This window comes from Mesoplodon mirus (assembly GCF_964341445.2).
Source record: "Mesoplodon mirus genome assembly, chromosome: X".
Classification (NCBI taxonomy): Eukaryota; Metazoa; Chordata; class Mammalia; order Artiodactyla; family Ziphiidae; genus Mesoplodon; species Mesoplodon mirus.
Genome location: NC_138981.1, coordinates 72,786,359 through 72,805,152, shown reverse-complemented (window position 1 = coordinate 72,805,152; position 18,794 = coordinate 72,786,359). Strand labels below are relative to the sequence as shown.

The 18,794-nt window shown below is 34.8% G+C and overlaps 1 protein-coding gene across 2 annotated transcripts in view; it reads right to left on the bottom strand.

Annotated features, from left to right (window-relative positions):
* Positions 1 to 18,794, bottom strand: part of DACH2 (dachshund family transcription factor 2) — a gene marked incomplete at its 5' end in the record, with an annotated part of 679,019 nt that overhangs the window by 264,099 nt on the left and 396,126 nt on the right. For both annotated transcript variants that reach the window (XM_082610726.1, XM_082610727.1), the window contains one exon: positions 5,529 to 5,660. In XM_082610726.1, coding sequence (XP_082466852.1) covers positions 5,529 to 5,660 — 132 coding nt within the window. The remainder of the gene's footprint in view (positions 1 to 5,528; positions 5,661 to 18,794) is intronic.

Here is an 18,794-nt window from a genome sequence, read left to right as displayed (position 1 = left end):
CTGGATCTGAAGTGAGCACAGGCTGTGTCTTCCCCTTGGATGTTCAGCCACCACCTTCATGGGTAAGACTGGATTTGTAGAGGCTAGAGCCAGAACCAGGTGTGAGTCAGGGTTTCTCCTAGGCTCAGTGGCCACTACCACTTTAAGGGCTGGGGCTGGGGCAGGGACCAAGGGGTTTGTAGCATAAGCCCCAAGGTAGATTTTTTTTTTGTCTCCAGGTTTTGATGTTAGTCTCTTTCTAGATTGGGGTCATGACTGGGGCCTGAGGGCTTGGTGCTGCAGTTCTGTGCTGGCTTAACTTTTTCCTCACCATGTGCACCTTAGTTAGAGACTGGGTTGGAACCAGAGGTTTTGGTGCCACACTACTGAGCTGGTTTCAGTCCACTGGGAATGACGGTCTCCACCTTGGAACCAATTTTGCTCCCCACAAAAGGGGCAAGGACACACTTGCTAGCAACGGCTGCTTCCACCCTTGTCAGAGACAGGGCCAGGGTCCAAGCCAGGTTCATTCCTTCCAAGTGTGCACTCTCTCATTGGCAATGGCAAGAGAGACTGGAGTAAGAGCCTGGTGCAGGCTTGGGCATACTGGGGTTGTCCTGGCAGGCCAGCCAGAGTCCCAGGAACTTTTCAATCTGTTGTCATCACACTGTGACCAGGAATAAGCAAGCTTGTGCATGGGCTCTTCAAGAGCAGTCTTGGTTTCTTATAGATCTCCAGTAAGCCTCACTGGTTTTCAAACAAGCTAAGGGAGCTCATCTTCCTTGTCAGACCCCATGGCTGGGGTGCCTAATATGTGGCTCATACCCTTCACTCCCCAGAGAGGATCCCAGAGCACATGATATCCTCTTCCTTTTCTGGGTCGCCAGCTAGGGATGTGGGACCCAACCAGATCACTTCTCCTCCCTTCCTGCTAGACTCTGCATGGATCTCTCTTTACAGCCTTGGTTGCAGAAAAGCCATTCTGCCAATCTCCAGCTCATATTCAGAAAGTGCTGTTCCACATGTAGTTGTATTCTTGATGTGCTCGTGAGGGCAAGTGAGCTCAGTGTCCTCCTACTCTGCCATCTTAACATATTGTATATTGATTTTGTATACTGCATCTTTACTGAATTCATTTTTTAGTTCTAATTATTTTATTGTCATTGTTGAGTTTTCTACATATATGATCATATCATCTGCAAATAGAAATAACTTTACTTCTTCCTTTCAGATTTGGGTGCTTTTTTTACTCTTTTTACTTACCTAATTGCTCTGGCTAGGACTTCCAGTAATATGTTGAGCAGGTGTTGAAAATGGGCATCCTTGTTTTGTACCAGAACATAGAGGGAAAGTTTTATGTTTTTCTCCATTGATTATGATGTTAGCTGTGGGCTTTTCATATATGGTCTATAAGCTGTGAGTTAATTTTCTTTTACACCTTTTCGTTGAGTTTTAATCATAAGTGGATGTTGAACTTTGTCAAGTGTTTTTTCTTTGCCCATTAAGATAATCATGTGGCTTTATTCTTTCATTTATTTTTTTGTATCACACTGATTATTTGCATATGTTAAACCAACATTGCATCCCAGGGATTAATCCCTCTTGGTCATGGTGTATGATCCTTTTAATGTGCTGTTAAAATTGGTTTGCTAGTATTTTATTGAGAATTTATGCCTCTGTACTCATCAGTAATATTTGTCTTTAATTTTTTTCTTGTAGCATCTTTATCTGGAATTATTATCAGTGTAATGCTGAGCTTGTAAAATGAGCTTGGGAGTACTCCCTCCCATTCAATTTTTGGAAGAGTTTGAAAAAGATTGGAGTTAATTTTTTAGACATTGGTAAAATTCACCAGAGAAACCATCTGGAGCTGGGTTATTGTTGGTGGCAGTGGTGGCTTTTTTTTTGTTGTTTTTGCTTTTGTTTTTTTGGTTGGGAGGTTTTTGATTACTGATTCAACTTTGTTACTAATAATTGATTTATCCATGTTTCTAGTTCCTCTTGATTGAGTTTTGGTAGGTTGTATATTTCTAGGAATTTATCAGTTTCCTCTAGGTTATCCAGTCTGTTCATGTATAATTGTGCTTATTAGTCCTGTGTGATCCTTTATGTTACTGAGGTACCATTTAAATGCCTGCTCTTTTATTCCTGATTTTATTTATCTAAGTCTTATCTCTTTTATCTTTGTCTAATTAAGGTTTTGTTGATTTTATCTTTTCAAAAAAAAACAACTTTAGTTGTGTTGATTTTTTTTCTATTGCTTTCTAATCCTCCACTTGATTTATTATTTATTTATTTATTTATTTTAATTTATTTATTATTTCCTTCTGCTAACTTTTGAATTGGTTTGTTCCTTTTCTAGTTCCTTGAGGTGTAAAATTAGATTGTTTATTTGATACTTTGTATTTTTTAAATATAAACTTCCCTCTTAGTACTACTTTTGCTGCATTCCATAGTTTTGGTATGTTTTATTTTCATTTTTATTTGTCTCCAGATACTTTTTAAATGTTCTTTTGATTCCCTCTCTTGATTTTCCTCAATGGTTGCTCAATAGAGTATTGCTTATTTTCCACATATTTATAATTTTTTCCCATTTTCTTGCTGTCATTGACTTCTAGTTTTATTTCACAGTGGTTGGAAAAGATACTTGATATAATTTTAATCTTGGTAAATTTGTCAAGACTTGGTTTGTGACCTAACATGGGATCTATCCAGAAAAATGTTCTCTGTGTGCTTGAAACGAATGTGTATTCTTCTGCTATTAGGTAGAAAGTTCTGTAAGTTTCTGTTATGTCCATTTGGTTTATAGTGTTGTTCAAGTAAGATTTTTCTTTATTGCTTTTCTGTCTGGATGTTGTTTCCATTATTGTAAGTGGGATATTGAATTTCCCTACTGTTATTGTATTGCTGTCAATTTCTGCCTTCAGATCTGTCAATGTTCTCTTTATACATTTAAGTGTTCTGCTACTGGGTACACATATATTTATAAATGTTATAGCTTCCTATTGAATTAACCCTTTTATAATTATATAATGACCTTCTTGGTTTCTAAAAATAGTTTAAGACTTAAAGTCCATTTTTTCTGATATAACCATAGCCACTTTTACTTTATTTTCATTACCATTTGCATGGTACACCTTTTTCCATCACTTCACTTTCGACCTAATCTTATTGCTGGATCTTATTTTTTTTTATCCATTCATCCTTTCAGTGCATTTTAATTGGTGAGTTTAATCCATTTATATTTAAAGTCAAGCACAGTAACTACTCTAATTCCATTTCTATAACATCACGTATAACATACATAGATGGAAACCTACTACTTTCTTTTTTCACAAAGATGGATACCTGGAGTTAAGTCAGCTTATAGTTAACCAGGAAAATTAACTATTTACTAAGTCAGAAATTAGGTAACCAGTATAGTTCTCAAAATATTTTTGTTGTCTTTTTATAAAGGAACAACATAGAAGTTTTATAGAAAGTCTTTTTCAGAAACTGGTATACCTGAGAAAAACATGACAGAAATTATTCCTTGAGATCCTACTAATTTTATTGGTACAAAACATTATTTTTATTTGCAAGTGGCTTCCTGTAAAATGTTGGTCACTTCCAAGACACCAAAAAATTTTAAAGCCAGTATCAGTTAAGAGAGGTGTTAAGACTAGGAAATTGATCATAATTTTATTACTGTATCCTCATCATAAAAACTTTATTCCAGAGGTTAAATAAAATAAAATTCCTGGGTTTCCCTGGTGGCCCAGTGGTTAAGAATCTTCATGCCAATGCAGGAGGCATGGGTTCGAGCCCTGGTCCAGGAAGATCCCACCTGCCGTGGAACAACTAAGGCCATGTGCCACAACTACTGAGCCTGTGCTCTAGAGCCCATGAGCCACACCTACTGAGCCAGCGTGCCACAACTACTGAAGCCCGCATGCCTAGAGCCAGTGCTACACAACAAGAGAAGACACCGCAATGAGAAACCTCCACACTACAATGAAGAGTAGCCCCCGCTCACTACAACTAGAGAAAGTCCATGTATAGCAATGAAGACACAACACAGCCAAAATGAACATAAATTTTAAAAAATTCCTGTTGCAAAACAACACTGAAGTGGAGGAAGAATGTGAAAATATTAAACATTTTGGACTTAACCATATATGGGATTGATACTTAGCTCTGCCACTTACTAGCTTTGTGATTATGGGCAAAGCCAAAACACTCTGTTCCTCTGTTTCCCAATCTGAAAAAAATTGGAATATTAAGATTTCCCTTTTTTCCAAAAATTTGGTAAGAAATAAATGAGTTAACATGGGAGACAGAAGAGGAATAAATTTGGGGTATGTAATGTACAACATTGTGATTAGCGTTAATGATACTCCATTAAATACTTGAACGTTGCTAAGAGATACAATCTTAAAATGTCTCATTACACAAAAGAAATGATAATTATGACATGACAGAGGTGTTAGTTAACACGGTTGTGATAATCATATTGTAATGTATAAGTGTATCAAATCAACACTTTGTACACCTCAAACTTATACGATGTAAAACTGAGCATGTTTCCATTTATTCCCCAATGTGAGCACTGGTTGAAGACCATTCTCACTCTATAATTCACCATGAACACTTCAGCTTTAAATGAGTTTATCATACTGATTTGACTCAATAATGTCCCTCTTTAATTCCTCTCTCCTTTTCCCTCCAAAATAAAGACTTACCATGCTTGAAATTCTAGAAGCCAAAAAGAAGAGAGAAAAGGCTGCTACCTATTTGCCTATCACATTATATTGAATTTAACTGCAAACGCAGATTGGAAGCCTGTGGCTCCTAAGACCATCCTAGGTTGCCCCTTATTATTCCCCACTAAAATTACATTTTATTTATTTATTTATCCATTCATGTATGTTGATAGTTATAATCCCACCTACTTCCAAAAGAGATCTCAGGGGTGATCTTATGATCAAGTCAAGGTTCAGTTATCACAGGGTCAAGGAAAAAAATCCAGTTACTAAGAAAGGAGGGGACATTCCACTCCACAGGCATCTTTCTCGTCTCCCCTTTTTCCATCTTTTTTTCTTTGCTTCTTCTTGTTCTACATCTTTAGCCCCCGCCAATAATTCCTCAAGTCTCCCAGCACCCTCACGTATCTAAGGAGGTGGTACTCTGGTTTGAAGCAAAGGTGGATTTTCAGAACTGCATTTCAGTGGCAAATTATTTACATAAAAATGAAGAAGCCTGAGGTGAAACTGAAGGAGGCAGCTTTTTGCAATCAAAAGGTGCAATAGTTAGCACTATAAAAATTAGAATTTAACCCCACCACAACAAAACAATGGAGATAAATCAATGTTTCCTGAAATGGGATTCTGACCCATAATAATTTTCTAATTTCAATGTACAAGTTAGAGGCAATGTTAAGCCTCCTTTTTTACTAACTGCTGATAATAAAAGTATACATATTATTCTCTCCTCTCCCCTCAGCCTTCCTCTCTCCCTTCCCAGAATAAAGCAATGAGAGTCATTTGCTTTGGATTCCTGAAGACACTCACCTGTATTAGAATTAAGATCATCAGGCTCTGATTCGGTCCCATTTTGGCTTCCATTTCCCTGAAGAGTGTTCATAGCCATAAGTTTCATATTCTGCAGCTTCATTGCCTCAGCCATTGCTGCAGCTGTTATACCTAAAAGCAGAACCATTCCTTTTAAAACAGGGACCATTTCTTAATGTGACTGAAGACTGGATACATTTCTTTAACAGGCCTGTGCTGCACAGCACAAGCCAAAAGTAAACCCAAGTCTAATTTATGAATAATATCCTTTAACAAAGTAATTTTCAACTCCTGTAATAACTTCTTCTTACAATGGACAGTTTGAAAATCTGAAAAAGCATTATGGGTCTGACTCCCAATTGAAAACAGCACAGAGAAAATAGACAGCATAATGTGAAAATTGTCTGAGAAATTCCAAAACTCTTGCTAATGTGTTCTGGTGTCTATTAAGAGCTCTGGACAGTTGTTTTAGACAGAGCTCACCATGCACTAAAATCCATTTAAAACATTGTCGGAGGAAGCACTCTGAAATGCTAGAAGGAGCGACTTTCTAGTGAATATCCTTGCTGGCACTTCTGCTAAAGAATGGGCTACCTTCCTTACAAGAGTTACCTTAGAAAGAAGAATTAAGGGGAGGAAACACAAAGTAGTCTTTATACCCTTTTACTGGTCTCCTTCTTATATACTGAGGAAACAAATAAATGAAAACCTGGCAGGCCACCTCTGAAAGTGTGCCAGCCCTTGTAGTATAATTACATTCTTTTGTATTAATATAATGAAATTTTAAAACTCTATATAATGGTACAAAGAGGTAAGAATAAAAAACCCAAAGATAAAATATGAGTGCATAAGTGTGAAATTCTTCCTCATAGGAAGTCTATATCTAGCAAAACCATAGAAATATATCAGGAAATAGGTACTAAAATAGATCAATCTGTACTCCACCAATGCCCTTCAAAACGTCTAGTGAATTCAACTAAATTATTTTTAAATAGTATTGAAATCCCTAACCATCTACTGGGGCACTGGTACCACAGGTCAAAAAGAAAAAAAAAAATCAGGCAGATTTAAAACAGCATTTTAGAATTCAGTGAAATCATTCTCCCCTGCAAATGCAAATCAAAGAAAAGAAGGCATGTATTGGTTGTTGCAAAAGAGTGGAGGTTCCTTAAAAAACTAAAACTAGAACTACCATATGACCCAGCAATCCCATTACTGGGATATATCCTGAGAAAACCATAATTCAAAAAGACACATGCACCCCAATGTTCACTGCAGCACCATTTACAATAGCCAGAACATGGAAGCAACCTAAATGTCCACCAACAGATGAATGGATAAAGAAGATGTGTTACATATATACAGTGAAATATTACTCAGCCATAAAAAGGGGAGAAATTGGGTCATTTGTAGAGACGTGGATGGACCTAGAGACTGTCATACAGAGTGAAATAAGCCAGAAAGAGAAAAACAAATATCGTATATAAACACATATGTGGAATGGTACAGATGAGTGGTATAGATGAAAATGGTACAAAAGAACCTACTTGCAAAGCAGAAATAGAGACATAGATGTAGAGAACAAACATGTGGACCAGGGGGGTAAGGAGGGGGTGGGGTGAATTGCGAGATTGGGATTGACATATATACACCACTAGGTATAAAATAGATAACTAATGAGGGCCCGCTGTATAGCACGGGGAAGTCTACTCAGTGCTCTGTGGTGACCTAAATGGGAAGGAAATCCAAAAAGAAGGGGACATGTGTATACATATGGCTAGTTCACTTTGCTGTGCAGCAGAAGCTAGCACAACATTTTAAAGCAACTATACCCCAATTTAAAAAAAAAGAAAAGAATATATAACTACTATTATTAGCAAAATCTGATTCTAAGGGGCAGAGTGAATCCTTATCAAAGGTGTAAGGGGAAGTAAGTACAGCCTAGAACATCTTACTGTCTATGTTTGGTGGAATCACTGCGGTTCTGCTTTGCCACTCTGCACTTTTTACAATACATGGAAAACACAAAATGAAGCAAACTTTTCACCACACTAGCTTGTCTATGAATCATGGCAAAGAAAGTATCTGAAAGAAAATTGCTTTAATATCTGAAATGATGGTATACATTTGCACAATTCCTAGATAGTCCCAGAGATTTTCTTGCCATATTTGGCATTACTGAATTACAATCGCTCAAATTGGCCTGTCCAAAATCCTAGGGTAACTCTGGGCAGAAAATATGATGGCAATGATTTAAACAAAGGGATCCTGCTTAGGACTGCTAGGGCTGAGCACCCCAAAAATGAAAATGTTTCCAAAATTTATATCAGCTCCCCTGACTAGCAATTCAGAACTGGATCTTGACTCTAATAATTATTGAATTATTAGTTGTTCCATTATTGGAAGTATAAATAGTGGATTTTTGTGAACACTGTATGGATTCTTGCACTGTGAAAAATAAAAGTTGACAAAATATAGACAAGAAATTCCAGGTAAAATGTGTGTCTCACACAATGACACTAAGAATTAATGAGCAAGAGTCCCCTCATATTTTTAATTCATAAAAAATGTGCTAAGTTCCAATATCTATGCATTCTTTCAAGCAAATGTTATCTGTATGATAACAGTGAAGAAAAAATCAGTGAGTAAATTCAGAAAGTAACATTAAGGTGGTAAAGAACCATAATATAATAGCACTACAAAGATATTTAGGAACCATCTAGTTCAATCTCTTCATTTTGAAGATGAGGAAATAGTCTCACAATGACATGTCATAGATAAGTTATTTAGGGGAAAATATGGACCAAAACTCAAGTTTCCTGATGGGATCTAGATGTATTTGTTTAAGTACTGAAGTACTTCAAAAATGAATTAATGAAAATCTCTAAACGGATATGATTTCCTTATCACATACAGTCTCATATTATTACTTGTATTTTTATATCTCCTTACATTTGATTTGAAGTTTAGAAGCCTAGCCTCTAATTCATGTTTCACATTGCCTCATGGTCCATATTGCATTGACATCAAACTTATGAAATCTTAAATCCTATTTGTTGAGTCTTCAGTACAGCATCTGAATATCTGTCTTTGGGGAAAACCATAATCAAACACATGGAAAGCAATGGAAAAGATGTTATGGTTTATTTGATATTTTATTAGCAATTTATCCTTTTATTCAACTGTCCATTTAAATTCTTAACCTCAGGATGTGGCTCAGTGTAACAAAGATGGATTTAAAACAGCAAATTAGCTCCTGGCACCAAGTTCTCAAAATGCAGCCCTGGAATAACACATACAAAGAACAAGCTGATTTAGGAGCTGCTGAGTTAAATTTTACTTGGGAACCAGAATTTCAGCTCACATTAGACAAGTAGAAAATACTTTAATGAGATTGAAACATGCCTTTAAAAATGAAAATGCTATAATTATAGGTAAATATCTATATAAACATCTAGAAGCATAAAAGTTGTCTTTTTCAGTGACTGAGTTTGAAAATGGTAATTTTTACATTTTGTTCAAATTACATATTTTAACTGATTGAGTATAATTTGTCAAGGCAGAGGCTCAGTGTTACTGGGAAAATATTCACCTTTTGCATTTTCTGATACTTGCACATTTACTTCTGTAACCTCAGCACCTTTCATTTTTGTTCACCTACTTTCATAATTGGCTCATGTCTAGTCACTATAATTATTGACCAAGTCATAATGTACAGCCTTTATGATCATTTACATTCACTTCCTAATCTAAAATTCAACATAACAATATGAAAGTGTCCAATATATCATAATTTCATGTGTATGCACATGTGCACACGTGTGTATGTGATTGATTATTATTACAGTTGGTAAGTATACAAGCTCCAAATTTAGACTTAGAGTGGTGAAAATAGTTCTTAAGAGTCACAAGAACTTTAATGAATATCTAAACCAACCCCTCCATTTTACAAATGAAAAACTGAATCCTAGAGAGGAAAAGTGAGGGACTTAATACAACACAGACAGTAGAGCTAGGATGAGAACTCATGTCTCCTGACATGTACCCTTAGTGCTTTGTCCACTAAATCCAACCTTCTTAATCTTGATTTTAATTTCTTTAAAACTCTCTAAATGGGTTTGAAGAGAGGCATTATAAGTCACTGACCAGAACAAGGGAGAAATCATGTCATATAACTTCTCAAGGCTTCAGGTTACTCAATATGAAAAATGAAGGGGTTGGACTAAGTGGTCTTTGCAGTCCTTTATGAAGCAATAATTCTGACTAGATTTACTTTGTACTGTATAGTTTTGTCAAACTTCTGGTTTTGTATTGATGTTATCCATGCATGCTCTAAAGCAAATTTTTTCTTGCACTCCTTTCTCACTAGTAAACAAGCATTAGACTTATAACTTTATGTGATCTATAGTCCTCAACCTAGAAGTGCAGTGGGAAAAAAAATCCATGGTTCGTAGAAAAATTTACAGGGGGAAAAAAGTGAATTTGGATTTGCAGCAATGATTGAACAAAAATTAAGGCAATTTTATAGTTTCCTAATTGGTTATACTGTGCCTATCTCTTCATATTAGTTTGAAAGCTTTTCTGTCAAAACTGTGAATAAGTAAATTAACTAAAGGGGAATTATGAGTAATCAAATCTTGAGGTTTACAATTAAATGAAATGGTAAGTCAGTTCACTGCAACATGGTTTTATATTTTAAAAATAGCATTTAATTAAATTAACGAAGTGTTGCATTAATAATATCCCTCCAAAAATGAAAAGCAGTTTAGAACAAAATTCCAGGTTGCCAAGCAACTGTTTATTTTCCTGTAGACCCTTCTGAAAATGCATAAAAGGCATTTTTAAATGCCTTTGAAAGTCTAATAATCTCTTCAAATGTTCCAATTATATCTAATGTTAAAAGATTAAAAGCAAGAAAGAAACACCCTATTGAACCTATACCAACATCTTCCAAATTATTTTCCATTTGCCTGCTTGTTTCATATAATGTCAAAAGAGAATTGTTTAAATAAAAAAAGGGAAGGTGAGGGAGTTCCATGACCAGCTGAGAAAACTGGGTTGAAAATAGCAAACTTCATATAGCACTTATCATATGCCACACACTGGTGTAAGTTCTTTACATATTTATTTATTTAATATTCACAAAACCCTTCAGAGGGAAGTACCATCACTATTTCCGTTTTTCAGATAAGGAAACAATCACAGAAACTGAAAAACATGTCTAATGTCACATAGCTAATAAACCTTGAAGTTGGGCTTTAAACTCAGGCACATTGGCTCCAGGCTTCTTTAATGCAGGTAGTTTCAAAGCTTATAATATGCTAATATTTATTGTGATTTTCCAAAAGAGGCAGAGAGCACACTACATTTTCTAAACATTTTGAATAATGAAACTCATTTTCATGGAATACCTATTCAATATATATTGATATATATCAGGAATTTTCACAGTTTACACAAAGCTAACTACTATCTTGTTGAGTAATCATCAGTTATACTTGACTTTGGTGATATCCTTTTAAATTAGAAATGTTCCAGGTTTTTAAACATAATCACTGACAATTATTAATTATGTTGTTGGTACCATTCAATAGACCATTTCTTATTTATGAAAATTTGAGCTATGAAAATTCTTCTAATGGTACGTACAACTTCTTGTAGGTTATACACGTCCCTAGGTACCTTATTAGAGCATTTTTGTAGAGTATTATAGAGTAGACATGTCAAGATAATTTCTAATGCCTTGCAGCCCTGACTTCCCATTGGTCTGATTTTCAAACCAGCAATGGCACACCCAGCAAATCCCATCGTAAGTCTAGGAGAGGGTATGCATTAGATATAGATTAAGGGTGACAAAACACCTCAAATTTCTGACATTAGGACAAGAGTAGCTGTCCCCATAACTAGTTAGCTCAAGAAGGCAGGAAGCTAAGAACTGTTGCAGCAGCCTCCTTCCAGAGCCCTTCCATCCTCAAGTGCAGGATTTCTTCAAATAGACCATCCCACCAGATAAGAAACCTACCTACCAATCTATGAAATATGGTCTCTCAGATACCTATCAAATTCAATAGGCCAGATAAATACTTAAAAGCTAACAGTTTATATACCAAAATGAGTTTGAATACTGTTTCACTAGTCAACTTATTTTACTTTTTCTATTTAGTCTCAAAGAGATTTTTGACACTTTATAAAACATATTTAGGTGTTAGCTTCAGTAGCTCATATGCTAAAATTAGAACAAAACAGAGAAAATTACCATGGCCCCTGCACAAGGATAAAATGCAAGTTTGTGGAATGTTCCACATTTTTGGTGATAGTTACACAACAGTGTGAATGTATTGTACTAAATACCACTGAACAGTATTGTTAAAATTGTAAATTTTATGCTATGTGTATTTTATCAGAGCAAAAGAAAACATATTTGGTCAAGTCAGTGATCTCTTATGAATCAAAACTGATAACAAGGATATAAAAGAAGAAAAAGATTATTAATTCTGGCATACTACCAAATTTGTGGCTATTTTTCTCCCATAGTTGCTCAAAGAAAGTATTTAAGTTTCAGTTTAAGCATGTTAACCAAAATTAATTTCTATTTTGAAGTGTGCTTGACTCTATGGTGCCAATAAAATATATATTATACAATAAAATATATAATATCTGAACTATAACTTTAATTTATAGAAACAGACAGCCACAGAAAAAAAGTCACATTCTTAGAAGAAAGCTGAAAAACAAATAGTGATCCATTAGCTCAATTTAATTTTGAGTAGCAAATCAATAATAACAGTAATCAACTGAAGTGAGGCCTACATTTAGATGATTTGGTATTGCTCTGCAGCAGGTATCACCAATTAATAGAAATGAGCAAGATTAGCATTTACAGAATTAATAGGAGAGAAAGAGAAACAAACCTAGCCAAGTTCAAATTTATAACAAAAGTCATTTGCCTTCAGATACATTCCAGATTGAAAAGGAAATTCAGTTTACTAAATGTATTTTTGAAATATGCATTTCAGGAAATCAGAAGATGTTTAGGAAGATATAGTTTAAGACTTCTCACTAAGGATATTAATATAAAAAAGTGATCAGTGATTTTTGTGGAATTTCATTTTCTCTACATGATTTGTTCTGCTCACTGCAGCTATAAGACTTGAATTCCTGCTGCTTTTTGGAAAGCCAGTTTTGCCTGGGTGGAAAACCAGCAATACATTTCAGAATTAGATTAAATAAAATATATTTTTTTAGAAGGCAAATTCAGGAGGAAAACTTCCTACCCATTTTCCTTTAGAAATAAAATAAATAGGAACTTAGCCTCAAATTACAAATATATTTTGGTCTACAATTAAGCTGCAGTGCTAACTTCTGTGTAGCAGCTAATGACAATTCAAATGTATTTTGTGTTCATTAAAAGATATTAAACTGCCACTATAAGAATATTAAACACTGATAACAAACCACCTTCCAGAAAGGTAATTGGCTTCTTGAAGATCACTGCCACTCATGGCTTGTAAGTAGTTGGTTTTCCCTTGTATCTGCCATAAGTGCCAGAGAATCAACTGTGCAATGGATTCTCTGCTCTTCTAGATAGTAGTTCTCAAACACTGTCATGGTCTGTTGCCCATAGAGCTACTAAAATGATTCTTTGTTATTTGTATTCAACATTATGACATTTGCATCCTAAATATTTATATACTACTTATATAAAAACCAAAAAATCCAGCAAAACATCTTGAAATGCTGATTGGTCAGAAAACCCTGCATTTTAAGATAATCTGCATATTTATGATAATCAAGGTGTAATATATAACATCAGGAAAGACCTGAGAAAATTGCAAGAAGAGTGCTTGTGTGGCCCAAATTATGATGTAAAAAATACTGTATGAGGAATCAGAAGGTCTGGATATTAAATCTGGACTTACCTATAGTTAGTTATATGCCTATCTGAGTCACTTTACACTCTCTCAGAATCAATATTCTTTTCTTAAAAATGAGGTTCATGGAAGCAGCCATGATGTCCTTCAATGGGTAAATGGATAAATAAAATGTGGTACATCCAGGCAATGGAATATTATTTAGCGCTAAAAACAAATGAGTTAGCAAGTCATGAAAATACATGGAGGAACCTTAAATGCATATCACTAAGTGAAAGAAGCCAGTCCTAAAGGCTACATACTGTATGATTCCAACTATGTGACATTCTGAAAAAGGCAAAATTACTGAAACAATAAAAATATCAGTGGTTGTCAGAGATGGAGCCAGGGTGGGAGGCAGGGGCCAGGGACAAATAGGGAGAGCACGGAATTTTTAAGACACTGAAAATACTGTGTAACATCATAATGATGCATATATGTCATTATACATTTGTCCAAACCCACAGAATGCATGACACCAAGAATGAACTCTAAGGTATACTATAGACTTCGGATTATAATGTTGGGTCAATGTAGGTTCATCCTTAGTAACAAATGTACCATTCTGCTGAGTGATATTGATAATAGGGGAGACTATGCATTTGTGGATGTAGGGGGTTTATGGGAAATCTCTATACCTTCCTCTCAACTTTATTATAAACCTAAAACTACTCTAAAAATAGTGTCCTTAAAAATATGAGGTTCAATCCACCATTAACTTTCAATGAGTCTACATGGAATAATTACTTCCAAGATAACAATTTATTGACTTGTCATATATTAATTTTATATGTTAATCATGTCTCCCCTATCTAGGCTGCAAGCTCCTTACTTGAAGAAACTACATATTGTTCTTTTTTTATATTATTCTTAACTTTTTGCATTCCTTGGTGCCTGACATAGTAGTGGGTAGTTGGTGGTGCCCAGTGAATGACTGCAGAATAACCAATGGGTATTGTGAGGGACACTGCCAGAAGGAAGAAAAAGGTCTACTTTACTTGCCCAACGCTAATAATTGTGCATGGTTTTCTAGTAGTAGGACTATTTTGCATTCTCTCCACAATCACATTCTGCCTGACCTTCCTGCCAAGACATGACAACAAGCATAAGAAGTGGGGAAAGAGATGGTTCACTCAAACACTGGAACTGCCAATAGGTCTGTGTTTGTTTTACTCTTTCACTGTCTGATGGTGCCATTCTTTGTCATCAGCTTATGCTTATGCTTACTGAAGAAGTATATGTCAAGAATCTGTTTTAGAAGGAAAAGCAATGTGCTATATTAAACATAATTATGTGAAAAATTTTGCAACAGAGTTAATCTTATTTGCAATTTAAGGAGCACATGAAGTTAACCATAGGTGTATTGATGCAAACGTATGAATAAATGAATGGTCACATCTCAGGGGCTTCCATTTGTATAATATTTTAATAAATGTGAATGCTAATTCTTTTAAATCTAAAACTTTAAAGAGATTAATTCTAAAACTCTGGAGAAATATAGACAAAAGAAGAAAGTCTAAATTATGCCCACTATGATAATAATATTCAATTGTATGTATATGTTCCTACATGTTTTGAAATATAAATATATTGATAACTATGCCTCTATTATCTATCAGAATGTATAATTACTTGGAGCTACCTGAAACAACCAACAACAACATGAACATTTGCTATATGAGTTATAAGGCACAGTAAATAGGTACCGTGAGAACCTGGCTCTTATTTTTGAATCTTCAAAGGACACAAGGTATCTTGCAAGATTATTTGTCAAAGTTTACGTTACTTTGCCTCATAAAATGCAGTGTGATAACTCAAGACCTTTGTCATTTTTGAAACATACCAGTCCATTACATTTGTAATAACCAAGTATAATAAAAGATTTTGATATTCTTATTTCCATATTAAAACTACACTCTCTAAATTTCTAAGACCAGAAAAACCTGGCTGTCAGAGTGTTGACATGGCTAAGCATTCTTCCACAACATATGAAGTTTTACTTTAAATTGAGCTGCCTTTCTTCTGAGAGCAGTATCATTGCCAAGATGGGCAGGGTTTAGGGAATTATGAGGTATTTCCATACAATACTAAAAAAGTATCCAGTGGGCATGATTTTCCCCTAAAATTTCAGTGGAGAATATTATCCTCAGTTAAGATACTAAGGTGACATAGTTGAACTACAAGCATGCAATATTTCATTATAGCCCAGTAGAACAAATAGTTACAAAGGAGAATTCTGACTCCTATCCATCCTGCTCAGAAGCATCTTTATCTGATCATTCACGAGTTATGACACGAGTTAGTTAGTGCTTGGGTGACAGAAAAATAATTTGAAATTAAAAAACTAGGCCAGATCATTAATAGAGGGGACACACACACACACACACACACACACACACAAGCATGCACACACAATAAAAATGATTCTTCACAGAGCTGGGGACTAATGAATGACTTATAAGGTGGCACATACTTTCTGGTTTCCCGAATTCCATCACAGTCCTATTAACAATAAATTCAGAGAGAGATACAAACCATTTTTTCTGCTTCAACCAATAGCTTGAGGTTGCTAAAGGGGGGCACTAACTCAAAGGGATCAAATGAAATAGAAGCCCTAAAGAAATGTGTCTCTTTTCTAACCATTTTTTAAGACAGAATTCCAAACATTTTGGTAATAATGTCTGACCTCAAAACTGCTATAGCTAGAGATAAACAAACACACACAGCTGGGAGATAGATGCAGACAGATCAGTCCAGAAAAATGTTAGGAACACTACACCATGTTGATGATGAGACAAGGAACTCCATCTTTTGCGGCTTGTAAACTTCCATGGCTTTTGTTCCGGTGAATAAGATACTATGTCCAGAACCAATAAATAAGAACAGAATCATCATCCCAGATTCCAGCTCTCCAAACTATGTTCTATTTATTCCCTTTCATTTCAATGTATTTGTGCCTTTTTCTTTCGTATCCTCCTAGGTCTCTGATATTTTTGGAAGACCGTGTTTCCATTAAGAGTGTAGTAATTTGTGCAAACAGATTGTCATAAATAATGGCTTTCTCTAGTTAAAGGTATCATTTCAACATGATCTATATCACTATTCTTCCTGTTGGTGATCCTAGTAATGAAGCCCCTTCAACACTGTCAAATTAAACAACTTTTTAACAAGTTATTACTCTCTACGTTTGTAAGGAACAGAGCCTTAGTCTAGTTATGTGTGCTGTTTTGTTTTTTTGTTTGTTTTGTTTTGTTTTGTTTTGTTTGCCTTGTATCTCAGGAAGACTGATACATTAAAAAAAAAGGTTTCCTTTGGCTGGTTGCAATTGAATTGAGAGCATAGGAACTTCAAAACGTTCCGCATGAAATAATCAGATTTTATAGACAAAGTGCATTTTACTTTTTAGTTAGTATTCCTGTTACCAGTAATTTCAAACACAACAAATTTTAAACAACATTACTACAAACTCATACGTTATGAATCTAAAAGGGGTATCTTGATTCTGTAAAATGAACTAAGAATTTCACAATCACTTTTTTATAGGTCTACATTCCTTCTTAGCTAGATTACTTAAAGAACTTCCTAAATAATCTCCCAGGCTCTAATTCTCCCCCACCTCCAGTACATTCCATAATCTCTTACTTCTCAGTAATGTTTTCTTAAATAGCATTATTTTCACATTACTCACCCACATAAAAAAATTTTAGTGGTCCACCACTTCTTATAGAATAAAGTCCAGAGCTCTTAATCTGGTATTTACAACCTCCCACAATCTGCTCCCACCCAACTCTACAGGTAAAGCTCCACTTTTTTTCCATCATATACTGCATACTCTAACCAGACTGAACACTCTGTTGCTCATACAAAACCAGTACTAGCTCATCTTCACACCTCTGTAGGTTGTCTCTTTTGTCTGGAATGCTTTTATTCTTGTCTTGACAGCTGCAGCCTAAACAATCTTTAAGGCACAACTTAAATGCCATCAACTACAAAAAGCTTTAATTCTTATAATTGGAAATAATCTTCTTCTTTGAACATTCCCACAGTACTTTATATAGACACATTTATATAAACATATTTGTTACTTTCTGCCTTATTATGATTATATCACTTTCCCACCTAAGAAGAAGGTTGTGAAGGCTACTGCAGGGCATTATGTCTTACTCAGTTTTGTACTCATAGCAGGATATAGAATGTTGCCTTGCTGTAGGCAGTACTTAATAAATGTATGTCTAATGAATTTACCATTATGTAGAAAAAGGTTTAGAAAAGGTGTTATAAAGATCTTCAATACTCAGAATGTAGTCATACATATGGGTAAACAGTACTCACACACACATACATACACTGACATCAAACACCACTTTTTTCTGTTTAATTCAAATAATCACCATGTGCTGTCATGTCTCTTTTGTCTTTTATATGTCGTGGAAATTTCCTTATAGTTTACTTAATATATGAAAGAAAGAATGAGAAGTACATAATCCTTCCTAGTGATTTTAAGATATTTTTAAAACAAAGTTTTTATCTAACAAAATCTGTGGAGAAAAAGTATTCTCCTCTGATTAGTCATGTAGTAGCTATGACTGGTGAGGAGAAAATTACATTACAAATGAGCAGCTACCTGTTATCAAATTACAAGGCATTTTCATCAAAGGACCTAAAAAGGCAGCAGACTGACCAGTTAACATGTTTCTATTAACCTGGGGAAATTTTTTTCCAGTTAATAGCTTCTGAAGAATGCTTCCTTTTGATTCTTGTCTCTGACACAAAAATGATTGTCCCATTTAACCAGTCTTCTATCACATATATCAGAGAATCCTATTTACTCACACACTACTGGAACATTAAAACACAATAGAGTGATTGTCTCTAGAAGAAAAATTTAAAGATTGACATTTCTTTTACCCCAAAAGGGGGTTGAGATCAAAAGGTAACTTTAATAGATGTTTGACTAAGGTCATACTCCCAGGAAATGGAACACTGAAGATGAAAGAAAAGAAATAGGTTTGGCTTTTGATCTCAGCCAAATCCATTTGGCATTGTTTAGCTTTTATATAATACTTCAGTTTTAGGTGATATCATGACTGAAATGAGTTGGCTTTCTTCTTGAGGATTTAATAGCTCTGTATTACTTTAGCATTTAGCAAAGTTTAGTAAAAGAGATTCCTACTTTGTTAGCTAGTATTAAAATAATAGTGGCAAACACATTTTCTTCATCTATAAGTGCCACTATCAAATGATATTCATGATATATTTTCAAAAAACATAAAAGGGAACTCAAAACCCAAAAGTTTCCTATGAAATGCTCTTCAAAGAAAAGCATCATTGAAGCCACCACAAATTTGTAAATAGC